The following is a 24,311-nucleotide window of genomic DNA, read 5'->3' as shown; positions in this document are numbered from 1 at the left end:
TTACTAGAACAATAAATAATGTAATTTGCCTTAATGCTGAGGTTTCTGTGTGACAGGCGATGGTATACATGTACCTATATAAATGAAATGAAAACAAACAAAACACTAAATAAGCAAAAAGGGATTTTGCTATAAACATGAGACAATGCACTTCTACTGTTTTTGCTTTCAAAAACGTTCGTCTAAGTAATAAAGCAATGTATTACATGGGAGGAAGAGATACATTCTGCTAACACTGACGTGATATATAAAAGTATACAAAGTCGCCGTTCTTTAGTTAATTATGGCCTTGAATATCTAAACGTGGTCCCTCTTAACAAACAAAAAAACATAAACTATATAACAGATATCCATGCAAAGTCACGTCTAGTGTTAGCGAGTATTACATTGGAAGTTAAATATATCGGGCATGATTAGTATCTGAAGAACTGGATCCAGGACAATTTGTCACACAGCAGAGATAGATTTTCATCTTTCCAGTTTACATTCGACTTTGCCAATTCATGTATTATTTATTTGGCCTCCGATTCGTGATTATGAGTTCGGTAATATTGTCTTTGCCTTTATAGATACTGTACTGCCAACATATCAAAGCACGTTTCGTCTTTTGGCTTGAATTTGTAGAATCCATCAAAAATCATAGTTGTCAATTTAGGGGAAGGATACAATGTGGAGATCACTTGTAACTGTTCTTGAACAATTCTATGATGCATATAATGTTATCAATTTATTTATTTTAATGCATAAAACTTGAAAAGAGATGGCCCTGCCTTAAACTCGCCCTACATCAAGGTGGCATATATATCCTTTTTTTTTGTCAAATCAAAAGAATTTAAAAGTGCAATTATTGGTATATACCGGAATCACTAAGTTGAACTGACCCATCACTGAAACTGGTCTCGAGCATGTTCACACCTTTCGGAATATGCTCTAAAATAGATATCCAGAAAAGTTTTTTCTTTGAACCACCTTGTTGCCACTGTATGTAATCCTGGTGTTTTATTATTTGAAAAAGTTCTTCATTCATGTTTTTAAAGCTGACCTCTTGATGTAACATAACCGGTATGACCTTGATCATGTTACTCTCACATATGTTAATACAGTTCGTTATGTCCATTTGAAACCTACACCATTTGTCCTTGGCAAAGTTATCAGACAAAAGAAAGAGAACGCTCCTGCTAGCTCTTATGTTTCTGATTATTGCATTGGAAAATACTGTCCCAAGCCGAAAGTCTCTATCTCGAATACATATGTTACGGTTATTATTTTCTTCTAACTGTGGAATAGCGTATTGTTGAATCCACCAAAGATCTTCATAGCTGTACACAATAAAACTGTCGTACTTAAAATCTATATCACACAGAATTGTATAATCCTTCTTTCTAGACGTACACCTGTACCAGGCAAGCTTGATTTTAAATCTTAAGATATAGCAAATGAATCCCAACAGTAAAATGAAAATAAATGTCAATACAGCTGTTATGACATATGGCATTAAACATTCAAATGATTGATCCGGGTGATATGATTTCAGAGAGTTTCTGGAAATAGAACACTGCCATTCATTTTGGTCTGTTGATACATTTGTGTATATGGCAGTATCCATCCAATCTCGAAACCAGCTTAATTTACAAGTACATGAAAATGGATTTCCTGAAAGAATTAGTTTCCTCAATGTTCCCGTTCCGTCCATCCATTTTTCCGGAAATGATGTTTTGTTTATGAGTGATATAAGATTATTCTTTAGATTCAAAATACGTAAGTTTCGGAAACCAGAGAAAGGGTTTGTTTGTTCCATCTCGACCCAAGATGATATTTTATTATTAGAAAGATCTAGATATTTCAAACCCGGTAACGTTTTATCAATTTTTGGTATATTGTTTATTTGTGTGTCCTTAAGACTTAAAGTTGTTAAATTCTGTAATGGAGAAAGCATAGCATTCCAGGTTTTTCCCAACAGCAAGAAACTATTATACGACATATCCAAATGGTGTAACTGTTTGCAATGTGTAAATAAATACGATGCATTAAAATTTCGATTGTTTTTGTCTCTGAAAAAATGTTTCGAATTTATTGAGAACGTGAGAGATTGTAGGGTACTGCTATTAAAAGAAGATACCATGACTTTCCTGAATTGTGATCCAAGGTTCGCCAATTTTAATGATTGTAACGATTTCAATCTGGAAAAAATGTTTGGATAAAGAATCCTTAACGATAACCCACTGAGATTTAGACGTTGTAGACTGTCCAGACAATTAATTATGCAACTTATTGAATTTATTTTGCTGTTGTCAAGATACAGTTCCTTTAAATTGTGTACAACAGACGTATTCCGACGATCACAAAAGTCAGGAAAACGACTGAACCAAGTTCCAGATAAGTCGAGTTTTTGTATCTGCGACAAACCACTGAAACTACTACCATTGTCGGATAAGCCTGTCCATCCAAGGGAAAGATTTCTAAGAGTAGTCAACCTTCCAAAAATACTACAATTAATGGTCGTGAAGAAGTTGTGTGATAACTGAATTTCATTTACGCTTGTATTTATCAAGCCATCAAACATTTTCTCTGGAAACCATGTCCATCGCATTTTATTAAATATAATTGCTTTTATCGAAGATGAGTTGCCCAAGGAATGGAGACTTTTAGCAACATATGTAACATTTAAATCGATATTTTGAGATAGATCGATAGTATATAATTCTTTCAAATAAAAAAACGCATCCGACGTCAACGTTTTGATTTTACAAATGTTCATGTGTAAATGCTTAACGGAACTTTTTGCTACTGGTGCAAACGTTTGCTTGGTTACATTAATAAAACTTCCATATATTATAACTAACCTAGATATATTATTGTTCTTTGCCACAGGAATAGTGTTCATGGTACCATTCCCGTAGCATCGCATTGTTTTACCATTCTTGGCAATCGTGCATCTCCAAGTCTTGTTTTCATTATAATTTTGTTTTGTCTTTTTAAAACATTCAATAGACGAAGTGCACTTAAGTACCAGAAATATACTCATCAGAACAGTCACATATAAAGGATATCTATTTCCTATAATCCGGAACATTTAGTTGTACTGCAAAAGATATAAATATTAGTTTCTAAAATGTTATTTCACAATCGAAAAAAATTGACAGATTGGAGCATTTACATTTAGCTTGGTGTAAATGTTATTTTAAACATTTTACACCTATGTATAAAATATTTAATACCTTAAATGGTGTGCTTGGTTATACCTAAGTTACAGACAAATGGACTCTCCTTGAGTACTAGCTACGTATGAATTAACTTTAAAACTATAACAATAAAGACGTTACTAATTTCTCCATCGCGCTAGGCTTCTTGAACAGGGTTATGTTGCTACAAGAATGACGTCATCACTACACAAGTTTTATGGTCGTCATCATTAACTCGTGGATCGTTACGGTGTATCCATCTGATTTGCTCAACGTGTCATAGTTTTCCTTTCCACCTTTGTCTACTCCAGACTTGACTTTTTCTGAGTAACTCTGTGGATGTTTCTAGAAAAGCAGAGGACGCTTGTCCTGCCGTTGCACCTGGTCCATGCTCCCAGTATTTAGTGGAGTCCGAGTTGCACATTTACTTTGTTACTTTCTGTGTTTTATTTTTGTAACTTTATGTTTGTGTTGTGTTTGTCTGTTTTCTATGTCTGGATTTTGTCCCTGGATTACATTCTTTGGATTTCCGCTAGAATCTTGGTTCCCTTGATTATTATTCCACTCAAGTTTACATAGCCATTTGAATTTCCTACCAAAGCATACTCAATGATACTTTTTTTGTAGATTGATGTTAGAAATTTGACTGAATCGTAAAAACCTACAAAAATTGTAACAATAAAAAATACTATTAAATATATGCTGCTACTTTCTGCGTTTTATTTTTGTAACTTTATGTTTTTGCTGTGTTTGTCTGTTTTCCATGTCTGGATTTTGTCCCTGGATTACATTCTTTGGATTTCCGCTAGAATCTTGGTTCTCTTAATTATTATTCCACTCAAGTTTACATAGCCATTTGAATTTCCTACCAAAGCATACTCAATGATACTTTTTTGTAGATTGATGTTAGAAATTTGACTGAATCGTAAAAACCTACAAAAATTGTAAGAATCAAAAAAATACTATTAAATATACGCTGCTTGTCATTATTACTGATAAGATCAATAATTCAATGATCCCAATGATGAATTAAATTAATCAAAATAAATCTTAACATGAACTTACATTGTTAATAAAGTGAATAAGAAATAGCCATGTGAATCAAATACAATCACTTCCTTGTGATCAAACCCACTTAAGATTTAAACTTCCAATATATCTTGTTATAAATAGGCCTGCTATGTTTCTGTTGTATTACGCATTATGTTTACCCTCAAATCAATGTTTTGTATGAAATATGCGTTTGTATCTCTTCTGTGTTTTTTTTCTCTCGATTTGTTATGGAAATTTCCACGACTTGTGGTCGAAAAAACTATGAACTTTGAACATTTAAGAAAGATTTGAAAATAATACCGTGAATTAGACGATTGCGTTTCTTTGGTAATTCCTAGAATGAAAACCAGAAACTTGTTGTTCCATATACGATAACAATGAACCTTTAAAATAATATTTAAAAAATTTGCAAACTTATTCCTACACACTACTGATATAGTTCGACTAATTGCATTGACTTCATTGCTGCGCTATCTTTGTCTCATGATCTTTTAATTTTTATACAAATTTTTATTTCAAAGATATTTTGGAATCTATTGTAAGTTTTACTATGAAAATCATTTACGTAAACTGTAGTGGTGTTGGCATGCCTTGGTATGGAGCATAATCATATTTGATTCCTTCAATTCCAGTGTCTGTTATGAGGGTGAATTATCTCAGAATAATTCTAATTATAACAATTACTAAAATTTTGTCTATTCAATTGCCAATGAAAAAAATAAAGAGGCATCTAATCAGTTCTGCTTCATACCAAGGCCTTATCTAAACATAGATGATGCAGGATGTTTGATGTGGAAACTACGACAAACATCGTAATTGTGACTTTCTAATTGCAAACTTCCCCCTTTAAGTAGCAATATACCAACCTTTCTAGTATATGGAGTAAGCATTTCACAGTTATTGTCGTGCATGTGATTTGTACACTGACTTCCTTGTAAGAACAAGGATATCGTCAAATACACTTTAAAGACAGTAGTATGTTCAAACTTTGTTGATATCATTGTCGTCGTTACCTTTGATTGGCCGAATAAGTGTTCTATCTCACTTATGTGACAAGACATCTCCAATTAGATTACACGTCTCATCGGGAAGACAACCCACCGAATTTGACATTTACCGAATTTAACTTACTTGCATTGTGTCAGAGTCGCTAGTAGCGCAGAACATGCTTACATTGCAAGAGCATCTTATGTCACTCCATTTAACATTGCACTTGTTTAAGTGTTTTTCTGCTGTCTTGCTTTCCTTATTATAAGTTTATTATTTTCATTCTGTTGTCTACATTCTGTATGAAGATCTACTAGGTTTCCTGTTTCCACTTTCTAGTCGTATACACGGAGTTTGATGTCTGTAAGTTTTCTTTCTATTCTTACCGTCTTCCTCTATCTTAATTAGAAAAAGCTGACCTATTTTGCCATTGGCTTTTCAAATGTATGTTACCTGAGAAGGAAATGTCATACAAACTATGCAATGTGTGATCAATCAATATTTTATCTCGTCGAAAAAAAATACACAGACAGTATCAATTTTTCATACTGTGAAAGAACTATTGTCCGTGGGGTGCCAATTTTCGTGGCTTTCGTGGGAAGGTAAAACAACGAAATGTGGTTCCCAACGAATATTAGATTCCCATTGATGTGTACAGTGAAAAGAGTACTCGTACTTGTGTTTCTTGCCGAATCCACGAGAACTGGTATCCACGAATTAAAGTACTTTTACAGTAAGTAGAAACAAGTTGAACGTATGGCGGGATCACTTCAAATACGATGGTTTTGTGAAAAATATTTAAAGTTGAAAGCAACCTAGATTAATGTAACACATTTATACATATAATCTACATTTCAAAGAAAACGTGAAACTTATGCACTCTCTGGTACTATAAAAACGATTTATTATTTATTTAATGTCGGTGAATTATCGAATATTCCTTGTGAAATAAATTTCGATAATATATTCTGCAACTTAAATCATTTCTTCGTTTTTTTCCCCTTATTACTCGTCACGAAAACAAAGTTGAGATATAGATATAAACAAGTTCCACACACTCGTTAAAGCTTGACTTCATTGGTACTCGATATCTTATTGTGTTTCCTCAATCTCTCAAAGAAAGTTATGGTTATTTGTAGGGATGGCAAATGATATGATATTTAAACTCGAGTAATATGTCATGATACTCGCGAGTACTCAAGTACTCGGAAACAACATCATTGATTAGGTGAAATATATCGCTTTTGGTTTTGATGGGCCCATCATGTAGTATTTTGATGAAAGTAATAACTTTTATATCCCAATTTAAGTTATGAGGATATCGCTTGTCATCTTAATACAAGACATACAAATTATGCCAGAACTCATATTCCTGACTGATACATAGCTCTGCATGTACTGACATTCGTTTCAACACGTAACCTCTCAAAAATCTGTTATTATTTTTGTCTTCTTGAGAGATATCTAAATAAACTGATAAGTCTGACTTGGTAGGCACGATCTTTGTCATATGTTCACGTCGACTTTTCCTGTAAGTAAAAAATATATTGGACTTAAAATTACATGTACAAAACAATATTTTATCATAAATTAGCGAACAATTAATGTTCTTTATATACAAATCACGTTGATTAACAACGAAACAGACGTTTTTGGCTTAGGAGTTAATGTTCCATGTAATGTTCACCCGTGTAAAAACAACTTTACAAAAATTTAATATTTGTACGTTCTTAATTGATATTTTAAGTTAGTTTTACAAATTAATACAAATTAATGGCTTCAAAATTAATCGAAAGTCAGTTTGTACAGAATGTGACTTTAAAATGTATATATAGATTAGAAACGACCTTTTACAGAATTTCGACTTTTTTAAAATTGCTTATCTCAATATCGTACAACTTTTTAACGACAGACTATTTAGCTTTGTTGTTGTTTAAAACACAATCTACACATTTTCACTTTGACGTCGAAATTTCAGCTAAATATTGAGTAAAAGTTCTTGTAAAAATCGGGCGAAATTGGGAAAAATAAGAAATATGCATGTCAAAACCCCGCCGATCTGACAATATAATGGTTTCTTTATCTGAAAAGAACATCATTTGATCTCTGCATCACTGGGTTTGCTAAGAAATTATTCGACGGAATGGTAGAAAAATGTTTTGACGGAGTAATCTGCCCTTGAAATTATCGTTTTCAGTGCATGTCAATGACATTATAACGCAATTTACCAACATGATATGGAAACACTTCTCCTATTTCTTTGATTCTGTTGGTACATGTAGTCAAATAGCACTATCGAAATGGTATACCAAGCTTCACCCTCGGTTTGTTTTAACCCTTTAATTAAAATTGCAAAAGTCTCAAGACGTAAATGCAATTAAATATCTAAAGCAAAATATTCACAGACCAGCTCAGTCGTTTGTCATTTTTTAAATGGCCTTGCTATTCAAAAAGGAAAGGGTCCAATTCGGGTTTTGCCTTTGATATTTGATTTTCTCTTTTTGCGCATGAATATCTTATAAAATTGCAGTTAAACAGTTAATTCCTATCTCAATACATAACAGCAAATTCTGCTTCGACCAATTCAGGAACTTGTTACCTTTGTACCTGCTAACTCAAATGTTAATTTCAACTACTTATAGGTTTCATGGAGGGGATTTATGATGATTGGCACCCTTTACTTTAACCCTCATAAAAATCGGACGCCTTTGTAGAACCGGACATGCATCTGAGCCTTAGATATATATAACAGATCCTGAACATATTTCAAATTGTACATTTGCACCTTTGTGCACCATGAAAATTGATTTGTTCAACGTGTCATAGTTTTTCTTTCCTCTTTCGTCTACCCCGGACTTGACTTTTTTATGAGCAACACGGCGGACGTTTCTAGAAAAGCTGAGAACGCTTACCCAACCGGTACACCTGGTCTATGCTCCCAGTTTTTAGTGGAGTCCGGGTTTCTCATTTACTTTTGTTACTTTGTATGTATTATTTTAGGTATTTTATGTTCTTTATTGTGTATGTCTGTTTTCCATGTCTGGTCTTTGTCCCTGGATTACATTCTTTTGATTTCCGCTAAACCCTTGGTTCCCTTGATTACTCTTTGTTCACTATGCCATAAATTACCATTATTCAGTTTGTTTCAATACAAAAATTTAACAAAAGTTAAAAAGAAATTCTCATATTTAGATTAAATATAGATGATTTAAGGCTGCTTTAGCTGTCATTTTCGTAATTTTTTATTAATGTTGAAACATGTCTTAACTTTGAATTATTTTTTCACTAAATTGTACTTTTCCTTCATAATTTCATTTGATATCCACAAATAAAATGCATAAAATACATGAAATAGGTGTCGTTACATATATTTTCTTGCAAGACAAAAAGTCGACCTGGATCAAATTCGCACGTATGTAATTTCTGGTGGCCTTATCCCGTGCATATTCCTATACATTCCATCTTCATCTGATAATCATAATCATTGTTATTGTAATCACCATGTGACGGTTGACGGGACCGCTCTCCGCTAACAGGTTCCCGCTGCACGGACTTTACTTTTCTTTTATTAAATTGTCATTCTGTACTTTCACCAGAGTGGATTGTCTTTTCGACATCCTTTATTGCAGAATTAAATATCATCGTTGACAACTGGCAATTATACTTATTTTCGCCTTGCCCAACATAATCTAGTGGTGAGCATAATTTCCGGCGACATTTTGGACGGAAATTATGCTCACCATTAGATTATGTTGGGCATATCTTCGAGAAATGAAAATATTGCATCTTCCAGAAAAGGTGTTCAACATAGCTCGATGTCTACTGATTCCAAGTCGATTTCGGATCTGGTTAAGAAAATTGATCAGATCGGTACTCGCATGGAGTCGATAGAAACCGAACTCAAGAATCTCAAAGAACAGAATAATGTTCCTCAGAATGCCTACGGTAATCACAATCGTGGTAACGCGCAGAGATATGGCCATCGGGTGGCTATAAAAATAATAGAGGTAGAAGTAGTTCGAACCGACGTGGTCATTCAACCAACAATCTCAGGTTCAGGGTCAACAGAACAGTAAACCGTCTTTAAACGGGTAGGAGTCTTGAATGAAGGACGAATTGGGGACTCTACTGATTTTGATACAAGCCCTGTAAATGGTGATTTATTTGAAAGGTTAGTTGGCAATGCCAATGAAAGTGATGTCATAGTCAATCAAGTAAAATGCAAGGCACTTCTTGACAGTGGAAGTATGATTTCAACTATTGCTGAACCGTTGTTAAGCAGGTTGAAACCTTGTCCAACTTTGAAAAAGGTTGATGATTTATTGACAGTTAGTGTAGCTAATGGTGATCGTTTACCTTATTTAGGCAATGTAGAGGTAGTTCTGGAAATTCCATATTTAGAAGGGACTTCTTCTCCTGTTCCCATGCTAGTGGTTGCTTCAACGGAGTATAACAGTCATGTTCCGTTAGTACTTGGGACAAATTTATTGAATATTTGCAAGTCCAATATGTCTGATGATTCTATTTTGCCGAAAGAATGGGACACAGCCCTGTCTTCTCTTGCAAGGAATTGTTTGAGTAGTGTAAACTCGATTAACAAAAAGGTTGTTACCCTAAAGCCTAGAGCTTCCATGACAATCTCGGGTATGGTATGTAATGCAAGTAAGGCTGGAGTTACTGTTGTTACTGAAAACTCAGAAAAATCTTCCTTTGATGGAGTTGTAGTTTGTCCTAGAGTTGTTTCATTGAAGAAGGAAGGTAAGTGTAGAATTCCTGTTAGAATTTGTAACATGACAGCTAAAGCAATTCAAATAAAACCGACGTCTGTATTATGTAGTGCTAGTGAAATCAAAGTTATACAACACGTCGATCCTTTCAATCATACTCCGGATTTAGTGCGAGAATCGGCTAAAAAGTCAGATGCTGGTAAAATAGCGGATATGTTGAAGGAATTAAGTTGGAATATTGACAATGCCTTACCAGATGAAATTAAATCGCGTCTGATTAGTATGATTGAGAAATGGAAATCGGTGTTTTCGACCGGTCCTACTGATCTCGGTTTTACAAATCAAGCTTCATGACGAGACACCATTTAAGGAACCGTACCGACGTATCCCTCCGGGAATGTTTGAGGAAGTTCGGCAACATCTTCGAGAGATATTAGACGCGGGTGCGATACGGGAATCTAATAGTCCGTTCTCGAGTAACGTTGTCCTTGTTCGGAAGAAAGACAACTCTCTTAGATTCTGCATTGATTTTCGGAAATGGAATAGTCGAACTATTCGCGACGCATATCCTACAGCTCGAGTAGACGAGACGTTTGAGAGTCTGGCTGGAGCGACTTATTTTACCAAATTTGATCTGCGGTCGGCCTATTGGCAGTGTGGAATTAGGGAGGAAGACAAGCATAAAACAGCGTTTCGGGTCGGTCCGCTTGGATTTTACGAATGCAATCGGCTCCCATTTGGTCTTACAAATGCTGTTGCATGTTTCCAGAGAATGATAGAAAAATGCATGGGGGAACTGCATTTACGTGACTGTCTTGTTTTTCTTGATGATATTATAGTTTTCTCCAGGTCGGTGGATGAACATTTTTCTAGGCTAGAGCGAATGTTTCGTTGTCTCAGTGACAATGGTCTTAAACTGAAGGGTAGTAAGTGCGTATTTTTCCAGACTGAGGTAAAATACCTTGGTTTTGTAGTATCAGTTGATGGTATTAAACTGGATGATGAGAAATTATCGGCCGTGCAGAACTGGCCTGAAATTACTAATGTCAGAGAGTTACGACGGTTTTTAGGGTTTACTTCCTTCTACCGGAAGTTTGTCAAGGATTATAGCAAGATAGCTAAACCCTTGAATGATCTGCTAATAGGGCATCCGTCCGGGAAGAAACAGAAAGGTCGGTCTAAGATTAAGAGTAAAATACCGTGGAAGTGGACTGCTGCAGAACAGAAAGCTCGAGATGAGTTAATACATAGGTTGATGAATCCCCCTATTCTTGCGTATGCTGATTATATGCTACCATTTATCGTACACTGCGAGCGGTGACGGTTTGGGCGCAATTTTATACCAGAAGCAAGACGGACACGAGCGCGTGATCGTATACGCTAGTAGAAGCTTACGGGAGGCAGAGAAGTCATATCCGGCACATAAACGCGAGTTTCTGGCTTTGAAATGGGCCGTCACGGATAAATTTCACGATTATTTAGTTGGTAACCGCTTCGAAGTCAGAACCGATAATAATCCGCTGACTTATGTGCTCGGAAAAGCTAAACTTGATGCTACGTCTCAGCGATGGATAGCATTGTTGGCTGATTTTGATTTCACTATCACCTATAGATCTGGTAAATCAAGCATTGATTGTGATGCATTATCTCGGCTTAATTCGAAGAATGAAGGTAATAAAGGCATAGGTTCCATTATTGATGAAAAGGTTGTAAAAGCTGTTTGCTTGTCCTCAGTAGTTTCAGATTTCAGAGACTTAGACACTCTAGGGTGTGACATTGACCATGATCCTAGTTTAAGTGATATAAATTGGTCAGATGAGCAAAGGTCAGATAATTGTTTGGCACAGGTGATTGAAATATTTTTGACTGGTCATAAACCATCAAAACGACACTTAGCTAAAAAACAAAGGGAGGTAAGAAGGTTACTAAATGATTGGAATAAGCTGACACTATCAGACGGAGTTCTTGATAGAACGTGTGATTTGAAAGGTGAAAAGGTAAGGCAGCTAGTTTTACCACGTGTATATCGTGAGATAGCTTTACGCGGGTTACATGACGATGTTGGTCACCAAAGCCGGGACCGTACATTATATTTGGTTCAGTCTAGGTTCTATTGGCCTGGTATGGTGACGGAGGTTGAAGAGAAAGTTGCATCTTGTCCTAGTTGTATTTTGAGAAAGTCTAAGGATGGGAGGTCGGCTTCTATGGTTAATATTGAATCTAGCCAGCCATTGGAATTATTATGTCTTGATTTTCTGAAATTAGAAATGTCAAAGGGTGATTTTGAGAATATTCTAGTTATGACAGATCATTTTACACGATTTGCATACGCGATTCCGACGAAAAACCAATCTGCATATACTACAGCAAAGTGTCTTTGGGAAAATTTCATCCAATATTATTCGTTTCCATCCAGACTTCACAGTGATCAAGGTCGTAGCTTTGAATCTTAAGTCATTCTTGAGCTCTGTAGGTTGGCTGGGATAACGAAGTCCCGTACGACTCCGTGCCATCCACAAGGTAATGGGGAAACGGAAAGATTTAACCAAACACTTTTCAATATGCTCGGTACGTTGAACAATAATCAAAAATCGGATTGGATGAGTTATGTTCTCCCATTAGTACACGCGTATAACGCGACGCGTCATGAGAGTACCGGTTATAGCCCACATTTCTTGATGTTCGGTTGGCACCCTCGGTTAGCTTTGGATGCATTTTTCGGAACCGCTACCGATAATCTTTCGGTTCGTTCGCACGATACTTATGTCGGTAAGTTGAAGAAGCTACAAGACAGCGACACGGGAGTCTGAGAAATCGGGAATGCGTCACAAAGCTCGGTATGATCGAAAAGTTCGGAGTTTTTTACATCCGGGTGATAGAGTTTTATTAAAGAATGTGGGTATCCGTGGAAAACATAAACTCGCCAACAAATGGGAACGGTGCCCGTTTGTTGTAGTACAGCAGCCTGATGCTGGTAAACAGGTATATTTGATTAAACGGGAACACGGTTCTAAGCAAACGAAAACCGTTCACAGGAATTTATTATTGCCTATTGGTTCACTGTCACTGTTTTGAGAACGACAAACAGACTGTGCATAAATCAACTGTTTCAGATAAACGTAGTCCGGATACTAACGGTACCGGTGTTGTTGAACCAGAGGTAAACGTAAATTACACAGATCGATCGGGGTCGGATTCGGAATCGGACGATGACGATTTTATGGTCGCTGTTAACACATTTACACGTTCGAAATCTAAAGGATTAAATCCTTTGGCAAACGAATTTAGTCCTGACAGTTTGTATATTGCACAGCCTGATCGTGCGCACGATTCGTCGCTGAATAGGTGTTCGGGTGATATGTATAACCTATCAAGGGAGGTAGAAATGAGTACTTCTGATCATGATCGTAACATCTCAACCACCCCGAGCATTTTTAATAACGTTTCAGGTTCAGTTAGTAATGAATTTAGTTCTGTTGAGTTGAGTCCGTCAAGTCATATTTCTGAGGTTAGTGATGTTTTGGGTCGCTCACAAGTTGAACCGGTCCCTGCTCCAGTAGTTCGTAGGAGTGGGCGAGTTATGAGACCGCCTGATCGCTATGGTGATTTTATGTATTATAAATAGTTTTAAATGTAATGGGGGCAGTTGCAAGGCCTTGCTACCCTCTGTACTCTTTTGCGTTTACTCATAATCTTTTGTCATATGTTAACAGTTGTTTTTAGTGGGTTAATCTGTTTATTTCAGATATGAATTCTTTAGTATATTGCTCAAGTCGTGGTAGATGTTTACAAAGTTTAGCTTGTGGTGGTTTATTTATATATTCGGGTGGGAAAATTTTAAGGATTTTCCAAGACGTTGAGAGGCATCTTAGTTTAACCCAAGGAATAAAGATAGTTTATTTTGTTTGTGGTATTTCTGATGTATGTGAATTGGTAAGGGATAAGAACTCCAAGTATGAGGAATCTTACATTGATACAGTTGTTGATGAGGAAGTTATCGTTAAAACTTATATGGATAAACTTGAGATGGTGTCTAATAGGATCAGGAATATGGGTCATCATGTAGTTTTCGCAACTATAGTTACCAAAAACTTTGAGAAATGGAACACTCATAGATTATCTGTTGGTAAAACTTTATATGTGGCTAATGAGACCCAATACCCTAAGATGCAAGAACGGCTTAATGCTGTTTTCTTGGCTCTTAACCAAAGGATTGTTGCATTGAACGTTAAGAATAAGGTGGCAACACCTTTATTACATAATTACATTCACCAGAGATGTAAAAACGGGAAAATACGCTATAAATATACTAAGCTGATTGATGGTGTCCATCCTTCCCCGGATGTCGGGCAGAAATGGTTTGATCATATAACTAGCGTTATTGCTGAAAACGAACATAGACTGGCGAGCGTTTAGATATTTAGTTATGCATTTATTTTGTATGCTTTATAATTTTACACTCTTCCTGTGTAGCGAGGCCTTGCCACCTATACAGTAACATGTAACCTGATTTGAATTCGAGGACGAATTTTCGTTCTTGAGGGGGGACAATGTCACAGTATAAATATTTATATATATTTTGGTATATTTTTGGTTGTTATATTTAGGTTGTTATACATTTATTTAATACCTAAATATACTTTCGTTTATTATCTTATTTACTTTTGAGTATATTCTTATACATTCCATCTTCATCTCATAATCATAATCATTGTTATTATAATCATCATGTGACGGTTGACTGGACCGCTCTCCGCTAACAGGTTCCCGCTGCACGGACTTTACTTTTCTTTTATTAAATTGTCATTCTGCACTTCGACTTTCACCAGAGTGGATTGTCTTTTCGACATCCTTTATTGCAGAATTAAATATCAACGTTGACAACTGGCAATTATACTTATTTTCGCCTTGCCCAACATAATCTAGTGGTGAGCATAATTTTCGGCGACATGTGCAGTAAGGGTCGATTCTTTAAAACAAATCTGAAATCTAAGCGAAAGTGCTTAATCAACGGGAAGGAAGACCCGTTTCTTTGACGGACTCAATGCGTTACACAATAAAAGTTGGAATATAACGCAGGGGTCCTTTTGTAATTTACGTATAATTATATAATATGGCACAAATGTGGTCAGTAATTGTAATCATTTATTTGAAAACTAATAAAAAAAAATAGTTGAAATGAAGTGAAAACAAGACATGCACTTACATGTGTATCCGTTATTGCTATTTTTAACTAAAGTGAAATTCTTCAGAAGTAATCATAAAAAATAATTAGATTAGAGATATCGATCTTCTTTGATTGGAGAAAAAAGTTGTTTTCACGATCGATAATATGATGTGGGTATTATCGACATTTATTGCTTCCATTGACAATACAACTAACTTATTTCATTGAATCAGCAAAATTCAAAATTAAAAATCAAAACTGAATTTGACAGCTAAAGCGGCTTTAAAAGATTTAATGAGGATTTTATATTACAATAGACGCTGCAGACAGTCCTCTGAGAAAATGCAAGAATCTTGCGAAGTCGAATGATTTCACGCGACAAACGACGTTTGAATTTGAAGAATGTCAGAGAATTTCGAATCCCTGTCTGAAGCGGTTAGCAAGAAAGGAAAAAAACGACTGCTGCTGTGTTGAGCTTGAGAAAATGCAAGAATCTTGAAAATTCGGGAAAAGGATCTGCTTTTACGCGACGTTTGATTTGAATATTGTCCGAAAATTTCTATAGGGATGTAGCGGTTAGTTAAAGGAAACAATTATTTGCATGCTGCATTAAGCTTGTACATTTATGTTCGCTTTCAATATTTAAAAAAAATTAATATATTTCAACACATCGTTTAAGAATGCAATATGAATGGACACAGATTTTTCATCAGTGGAATACAAATGAATTTCAGAACTATTCATCAAAATAAACTTGCTTAGAAACGAATCCTCAATAACATAATTCACGCAAAATTGTGCACAGCTTTAATTGTTCAACTGATACCTTTATCCAAACTCTATAACAAAGGTACCCCGTCATCTTTCATCGAGTGAAATTTAATACATTATATGTCGTCAAAAGAAATTACAATCTTTAGTTGAAAGCCGCACCTCAAATGAAATTAAGAAAGATTGTAGGTTCTACCGACCTTGATAACGACAGACATGAGAGGAGCATTTAGGTATGGTTTTTTTTTCTAAAATATGAAGACCATTTACCCTACCGGTACAAATGGTCAAGTTGCCTTTTACATTCTATTCCTTTACAATTTATTTTCTGCTATTTTTAGTTAAATGTATATCTACGAACTGTTTGTTTGTTTATTAAGCATGCTGCTCTGGAAACAATGCATACTGAAATCTTAGAAATCTTAGAATTGTAATTAATCTTGAATACCTGAGTCAAATAGTTCAATTGATTCGTCTGACAAATTGGTGTCGAGACTGTTCACACCTTTTGGAATACGATCCAAAATAGATACCCAGAAAAGTTTTTCCTCTGAACCACCTTGTTGCCACTGTAAACAGTCTCCACGTTTTATCATTTGAAAAAGTGCTTCGTTCATGTTTCTAAAGCTGATTTCTTTATGTAACAGTACCGGTATGAATTGAATCATGTTACTCTCACATATGTTAATGAAGTTTGCAATGTCAAGTTGAAACCTGCACCATTTATCTTTGGCAAAGTTATCTGTCAAAAGAAAGAGAACGCTCCTGCTAGCTCTTATGCTTTTAAAAATAGCATTGGAAAAGACAGTACCTAGTTGAAAGTCTCTGTCTCGAATACACAGGTCACGATTGTGTTTTTCTTCCAGCTGTGGAATAGCATGTTCTTGAATCCACCAAAGATCTTTATAACTGTATGCAATGAAACTGTCATACTCAAAATCTATATCACGCAGAACTGTATAATCATTCTTCCTGGATGTACACCTGTACAAGGCAAGCTTGATTTTGAATCTGAAGACATAGCAAAGAAATGCAAACAATAAAATGAAAATAAATGTCAATACAGCTGTTATGATATATGGCATTAAACACTCAAACGTCTTCTCTGGGTGATATCTTTTTAATTCATCCTGAGAAATTGAACACTTCCAACGATCTGCGTCTGTTGTTATATTTCTTTTTATTGTGGTATCCATCCAATCCCGAAACCAACTTATCTTGCAAGAACAGGAAAAAGGATTTCCTTGGAGAAATAAGTGTCGTAATGTTCCTGTTCCATTCATCCATTTTTCAGGAAATGACGTTTTATTTATAAGGGAGATAAAATTGTCCTTCATTATCAAAGAGTCCAATGCTCTGAAATCTGAGAACGGATTTTTGTGGATTGCCGTATTCCACGATGAAATTCTGTTATTTGATAGATCTAACTCTCTTAAGTTTGGTAGAGTTTTGTCAATTTTAGGTATATACTTGATCTTTGTATCTTTGAGTTTTAAAAATGTCAGTTTTTGCAATGGAGAAAGCATTTTGTTCCAAGTTTTATCCGACAGTGAGAATATATTTTTAGAAAGGTCTAATTTATTTAGCTGTGGACAAAATTTAAACAGTTTGGACGCATTGAAATTTCTGTTATTGCTATCAATAAAGAACTGTTTCTCGTTTACCGAAAATATCAAGTGTGTGAGGGTACTGCTGTTTAATGCGTGCACCAATACTCTTCTGAATTGCGATCCAAGATTCCCAAGATTTAGGTATTGTAATGATTTCAATCCAGAAAAAGTGTTTGGATACAGAATCCGTAGCGATAATCCACTTAGACTGAGCTTTGTGAGACTATCGAGACATTTTATATAATTACTGATAGAATCTATTTTACTTTCGTCCAGATAAAGATACTTAAGGTTCGGAACAACAGTTCTGTTTTGATTGTCACAGAAGTTAGGAAAACGGTAAAACCATGTTCCTGTGAGGTTTAAAGTTTCTATCTGTGACAAACCAGTAAAGTTACATCCCTTATTGGACAATCCTGTCCATCCTAGATTTAATACTCGAAGAGTAGACAATTTGCTGAAAATACTACTATTTATATTAGTGAAGTAGTTATGGGCTAACTGAATTTGATTAATGCTTGTATTTACCAAGCCAGCAAACATATCCTCAGGTAACGATTTCCAATGCATTCGATTAAATATTAAAGTTATGATTGTTGGTGAGTTTTCTAAGCTTTTAAGGCTTCTAGCAACACTTAAAACTTCTAATTTGGTGTTTTGGGATAAATCGATTTCCGTCAATTGCCTCAGATTGAAAAACGCATCTGATGTCATAGTAGTAATCCTACAAATTGTCATGCGAATGTTTTTAACAGAACTGTTTGCTAATGCTGCAAAAGTTTCTTTAGTTATATGTACAAAATTTCCGTATGTTATGATTAATGTAGAAATGTTTTTGCTTAGCCAAGGAATAGTGTTCATACTATCATTTCCATGACACTGCATTGTTCTTCCATGTTGAATAATTTGGCACGTACATGTCTTGTTTCCAACACAATCTATTTTCTCTTTTTTTAACCCATCAATGGGAAATGCACAAGTCAGTAATGTAACGAAAATTAACAGAATAGGCATATCTACAGAGCATCCATTCAACGAGAATATATTATATATCTCTGAAAAAAAAATCAATTAATACCGTTACTTATGCATTTACTTTAAAGAATGTCCTTGGAAGACCTGGGCAATGGGTGGCACATGCCAAATTTCGTTTAAAATTTGAGGTCACGAAGTCGTGGTTCCTTTAGAATGGATGTTTTTTTTGTAATTTACTAAAATGGTGAGAATAAAATATATTACATAAAAAAACACTACAAAGTTTAAAATGAATGGAAATAACTCTGATTCGATCATAATCTTAGACTAGTTGATTTGTAATGAAACTTTGAATACATATTCTGAGTCATCCAAATTTGATGCAATAAAAAAAAACATTTCATTTATCATAACATTACATCGTAACAAAACATTTGATGGGAAATTTACCATGTAATACCCATATCATAAGATCTGCCTGGTCATACATGGACAGTCTCTTAATACTAACATAATGAAGTGTATATTGAGCATGCTCTACTCCCTTACTGTTTGTTTTCCCCAACGCACTTTTTATACCCCGGTCCGAAGGAGAGGGGCACTGTTTTACCCTTTTTCGTGTTACCATGTGTCTGCGTTCCGTGTTTGCGTAACATTTTTTCCGTCACAGTTTTCTAAGTAAAAACTCATTACAACGGCTTTAAGGCTTAAATGTTAACACATTCTTCCAGTAGGAATGCTTTATGGTGGGATTTTTTTTCGGGAAAATTCAACTCGGACTCTGTTTATTTTTTACTTTATATTTTGAAAGTTTCGTCGCATTTTTCCCTCAGCAATTACTTATCACAGCTGCTTAAGATTTTAACACATTCTTCCTATAAGTAAGCCATATGGTTCGATTCCTTCCCTATGTCATTACTCTCCATTTCATGATTGTATTTCCTTCCTACTGTCTACTTGATATTTTGTGCAATGTATCGTAGTTTTCCTACTACCTCGGACGTAACAATTTTAAAACGTGCAAATTGGAGGGCGCCTTTTTAAAAAAAAATCAGAGGACCGACGCACCGGGTCCATGCTCCCATTTTTAGTTGAGCCCGGGTTCCTCATTATAGGATTAAACACCTCGGATCTCGGATCTCCCAAACATTACATGAACGGCCTCCGGTCATACATGTATGGACGATCGAAAATAGCTGTTTAATCCTTATAATTCTATTCCAACATTTGGAAAATATTTTTTTAAATGTGTTGAACCGGTAAATGTATTTATAAAATATAGTTCTGGGAAAATTTAATTTTGGGGCGAATTTACGGGTATTTAGATTTTAAGCATTTATAAGTTTCTTTCCCCGAGCTGAAAATTACTCTCTGTAAACAAATTAACTTGACCGGTAAAATCAATGTGGATGTAATGAACTATTCTTTCGGCTATATTATGCCGTTTAGTTCGTTGCCACACCCTTTGAACTACAGGCCGCGATATTGGTATCAGGTTCACTGGCGTTCATGCATTGTATGAACGATCTGGCGAAGTTCGTTCTGGCAAAGACGTTCTCGACCAATCAAAAAAAGGCTACAAGCATGAAGAATATCTCATGATTAGAATTATTTATCTTGTATTTTTTCTATCATAACTTGTTCTTTGTTGTGTGTGTCTTTTTCCCTGTTTAGTTGTTATCTATGGATTTTGTTCTAAGTACCGTTCTAATCCCGTTTCCTATTATTTACCTTTCTATAATATATAAATTCTTGTCACTGCACGCACTTTCTATCTCACAATTTTCTCTCTTGCTTTTGGCCAATTCACGCGTTTCTTTTTCACTCCTAGTCAAGTTGTTTCTATATATTTGTCACATTTGTTCTTTCTTGAAGTAATATTTTGTTTGTTTGTTTGTTAGGGTTTAACGTCCGAGCAGCAATATTTCAGCTATATTCAGACGATGAACATGAAATTGATGATAAAATGAACATGAAATGATGATGAAATGAAAAAAGGGATGGGACACAAGGACAATGGGGTCGACACATTTTGATTGCCACTGGAAATAGGGAGAGGTGGGTAGAGTCGGGCAATTTAGCCTCCTGTGGCGGAGCCCTATGGTTCCTACTCCGGGAGAATACCACAGTAGCGTTCTTTAACGTGCGAGGAACGTGGCATCTTTCCCAACACGGTGCACCACTATGGTTTGCAGTCAGGTTTTCCGTATTATAGCCTGACAACCTTGATGTTAGCTGAATTTAGTTTACAACGCGTCTCATTTCAGTTATTCCCTTGTGACTAGCAGGCTCAGCCGAGGATCACTGATTTGCATTATCTTTAAATGACCGTCCTTTTTTAATTTTTATTTTATTATATTTTATTTTATTTCATTTTATTTTATTTTATATTTTGTCTTTTTTCTCTCTTTTTGTTAATGTTCTGAATTTAGTCATATTTTTTTTTATAAAATGAATATAAGTTTATGTTACAATAAAATGTCCATCATCTGTAAATGTTTTGCAATAGGTTACGTCGCAACAAAATTACAATGTTTAAAATATCTATTTGTTGCGTGATTCTCTGGAACGTTTTTTCAAGCAATAAATATTTTCGGTAAATACTAGTAATAACAACAATCTAATCGAATATGTGTCCGTTAGTCAACATCTGTAATCGAAATGAGACATTGTGGATTGGTATGACGCAATGTAGCATCTAAGAATTTTATTCCAAACAATTTCATGAAAATTGTAAATGTATTTAGATCCTTATGGGAGAACTTACATGTACTTTGGTCAATCTGAGTGTCCCGATTTAAACTAAACTTTTCCATTTTCGATTTTTTTTTAATTTTAACTCCCCAAGAACAATGCGGAAAATACTATCTTTTTTTCGGTGCAAGTAAGATAGACCCTGCTATCTATAAAAGCACATATTTGCTATTTTAACTGAGATACAGTGTTATTACTCAGTTGATCGCAGCCGCTTCTCTATCTCATTGCTGGCGTATGTCGGAATGGTATTTTTTCTCTTCTCAAAAGGTACTGTCTTCATTACATACGAAACCCAAGCGGACTTGTTCTGGTAGGAAATATATTGTCAGGGGCGTAGCTGCCTATACACAAATACGCAGTTGCGTACTTTCGGAAAAAGTAACAAAAATAAAAAAAACATTTTAAAGATGAAATAAAGGTTATTTATCACATATGCATACCATGAACGTAGTATAGGCTCTGAAAAACTGGCTCCAAAATAGTTAAAGTTTAGGAGTTTCCGTCCGGGCTATGCCTTTCCGGACTCATTGGGGGCCTTGAGCGACCCACCCCCCGACCCCTTGCCGTAATTTTGCCTACAACTAAAACAGGCCTAGCTACGCCCCTGATTGTTGTCAAAGTTTAGTACTTCTGAAGGGCCAACAATTGATTTATTTTAGCTTCATCATTATTTCGTTTACTTGGTCAAAATCTTTTCTCAAGTGGCATGTGTGCTCAAGTCTACCTCATCTTTGAGTCTTATACCAAAATACTCTGCTTCTTCAAATTACTGTAGAATACTATGCGTAAACGTGCAAGGATTTTTTGGTCACTATCAAGAGTAAATGAAGTACTCAAATGGAAACGTTAAATATTACTTACCTTGTTATAAATCTAAACTGATAGTGAAATACACAATCGTCATGTTATTCTATTCGAATATGGACTTCCGGGTTTACAGAAGAGTTATATATTTAAACTTCCACTTAGACCTTGTTAAATGTCACGCGGGTTTGTTTGTATTCATCGCGTCTATTTGTTATTTTTTTAATTTGACATCAATTATTTCCTTCTAACGCATTACCCAAATATCATTTAATATCTATGCAACATCAATTATTTCCTTCTAACGCATTACCCAAATATCATTTAATATCTATGCAATATTATTTATGCAAATTGTTTGAATAAAACGGTAATCTGCATATAAATAATTGAAAAACTGTGGGAAGGAGGAACGTCAAATCATCTTGGTGCGAAATAAATTACATGCTTTTATTAAAAAGCAGACAGAAAGATCGCAAAAAAGTCAGAAGTATATTGTTACATGTATGATTTTTTTATTTACTTGTATATTTCAGCTAAAGGTCAGTACATTTGAACGATTTTTCAACTCAAATCAATCTGAATTTACAGATTTTGAATCGTTATATTTGACTTTTTAAGCACTGGTTATTTCGCTTTCTTAGTAAAAAAAAATCATTCGACTATTAACAAGATCTTTGACAGAAAACTTGCATCACGTTTAGAATTAAACACGACATTAATACCATTAAGGTAGAAGATATGTTAATCATATTTTATCGGTATAAGCTTTTCCAATTACCTTTAATGATATATGTCGATAGAGAAGTGATTTAATGTTGGCAGATTTAACAGGAAGTAAATCGCTTACATCATTTTATAACAAATAAGTATATTTCATTTAGTTCTTTACACAAAAAATGTACTTGATGTCATTTAATAACAAATCAAAAGTTTTTAGTGGAGTTCGGGTTGCTCATTTACTTTTGTTTCTATGTATGTATTATTTTAGTTACTTTATGATCTTTGTAGTGAATGTCTGTTTTCCTTGTCTGGTCTTTGTCCTTGGATTACATTCTTTTGATTTCTGCTAGAATCTTGGTTCCCTTGATAACTCTTTTAATACTATCTAACCGATCATTTCATCTTTTAATGTAAATTTCCCGTTCTTATACAAGCAATACACACAAATACATGTGTATGATATTTTTTGATAGAGGTACATTTTAGCGATATGATATTGACCAGGGAACCAGATTAGGATCCAGATTAAACAGTTGGCAATGAATTTTCATAGATATCGAGGCTCAGCTATGTATATGACCTATGTAGTCTTGTAACGAACCCCTGTGCCTGAATCGGAAACTTGGTAGTGTCCAATGCTGACCGATCATGTCATGTAAACTTCCTGTTCTCATACAAGCAAGAAATACACGTAAAACACAGTTATACGATGTTTAAGAGGTTTAAAAACTGGGAAGATGGACCAGGTGCACCGGTAAGGTAAGCGTCCTCTGCTTTTTTAGAAACACCCGCCGAGTTGTTCATAAAAAGCCAAGTCCGGGGTAGACGAAAGAGGAACAGTTGTATGATGTTTAAGAAGTACATTTTTATCTCGTGTAAAACTAGACTATGTCGCTATGGCGGTAAACACGGCACAGAACTGCTGCATAACGTTTAGTATAACTATATGATTATGCAAATCATTTGCGAATATAAAGTACTGAGATTCCGAGTGCAAAAAGTCGCTAACAATATTAACGACCTAAAAAGCACTTAATGTCATTTTACCGCTTTGAATATACGATGTCATTCTTTACAATCAGGTGTACGATTCTCTCAAAAGATTCCAGTAGGAAAGTATGTTACAGAAATTTGCTTAAAAAGGTATTTTTTTTCCTTGGAAATGAAAAACAAGAAAATAAAATTAAGTATAGGTAGGTTCTCGATGTGTAACACTGTAAGTAGAGGTCGAAAATAGCCATTCATGTTAAGGAATAACAAGCTAACAGGAAACATCCAATTTTTTTTATAGACCCTGTAAATATTTTAAAAGACTATCTGATACTTGATACTATTTTGTATTTTAATCTTTGTTTGGAATCATTGATAATAAAGCAAAATAACGAGGTTTGTACTGCATGATATGAATTGTTATATTTTAGTATGTTGTCGCTATGTGTTATCTTACAATGTATGAAAAAAATATATCTGTATCAGTGATGTGTCACTGTCTGAGATTATTCATGAATCTTTAAATTCTTTAAATTTATAAAAAAAAATCATCTTGTTTGTAATG

General features: G+C 34.9%; 2 protein-coding genes across 6 annotated transcripts in view; both read right to left on the bottom strand.

The window, feature by feature from the left end:
* Positions 1-5,502, bottom strand: LOC148612923 (uncharacterized). 3 transcript variants are annotated; one of them, XM_088594834.1, is made up of 2 exons: positions 4,248-4,380; positions 1-3,082 (listed from the first exon to the last, which is right to left on the bottom strand). In XM_088594834.1, the coding sequence occupies exon 2, from the start codon at positions 3,071-3,073 to the stop codon at positions 845-847; it is 2,229 nt and encodes a 742-aa protein (XP_088450960.1). In that variant the 5' UTR covers positions 3,074-3,082; positions 4,248-4,380; the 3' UTR covers positions 1-844. The 3 variants fall into 3 exon arrangements, with proteins under 3 accessions (XP_088450960.1, XP_088450959.1, XP_088450958.1); XM_088594833.1 differs by lacking the exon at positions 4,248-4,380 and adding an exon at positions 5,367-5,502 and having other exon boundaries at positions 703-3,082; XM_088594832.1 differs by lacking the exon at positions 4,248-4,380 and adding an exon at positions 5,102-5,236 and having other exon boundaries at positions 703-3,082.
* Positions 5,503-6,106: 604 nt separating this feature from the next.
* LOC148612922 (toll-like receptor 3) overlaps positions 6,107-24,311 on the bottom strand; it is a 23,335-nt gene continuing 5,130 nt past the window's right edge. Inside the window, exons 1-3 of one of the 3 annotated variants that reach the window (XM_088594831.1) lie at positions 22,091-22,179; positions 16,336-18,552; positions 6,107-6,751 (exon numbers count right to left, since the gene is read on the bottom strand). In XM_088594831.1, the coding sequence (XP_088450957.1) occupies positions 6,729-6,751; positions 16,336-18,511 (2,199 nt within the window). In that variant the 5' untranslated portion in view covers positions 18,512-18,552; positions 22,091-22,179 and the 3' untranslated portion in view covers positions 6,107-6,728. Of the gene's footprint in view, positions 6,752-14,700; positions 14,939-16,335; positions 18,553-22,090; positions 22,180-24,311 lie in introns of those variants that run through there. The other 2 variants (XM_088594829.1, XM_088594830.1) reach the window with 2 other exon arrangements.

This window comes from Perna viridis, chromosome 7, assembly GCF_037379345.1.
Source record: "Perna viridis isolate PV_CMFRI_1.1 ecotype Kerala chromosome 7, ASM3737934v1, whole genome shotgun sequence".
NCBI lineage: Eukaryota > Metazoa > Mollusca > Bivalvia > Mytilida > Mytilidae > Perna > Perna viridis.
This window is presented reverse-complemented; position numbering and strand designations above follow the sequence as displayed.

Coding starts and splice junctions, on each gene's coding strand:
- LOC148612923 (XM_088594833.1), bottom strand. CDS start 3,073: ATGTTCCGGATTATAGGAAATAGATATCCTTTATATGTGACTGTTCTG.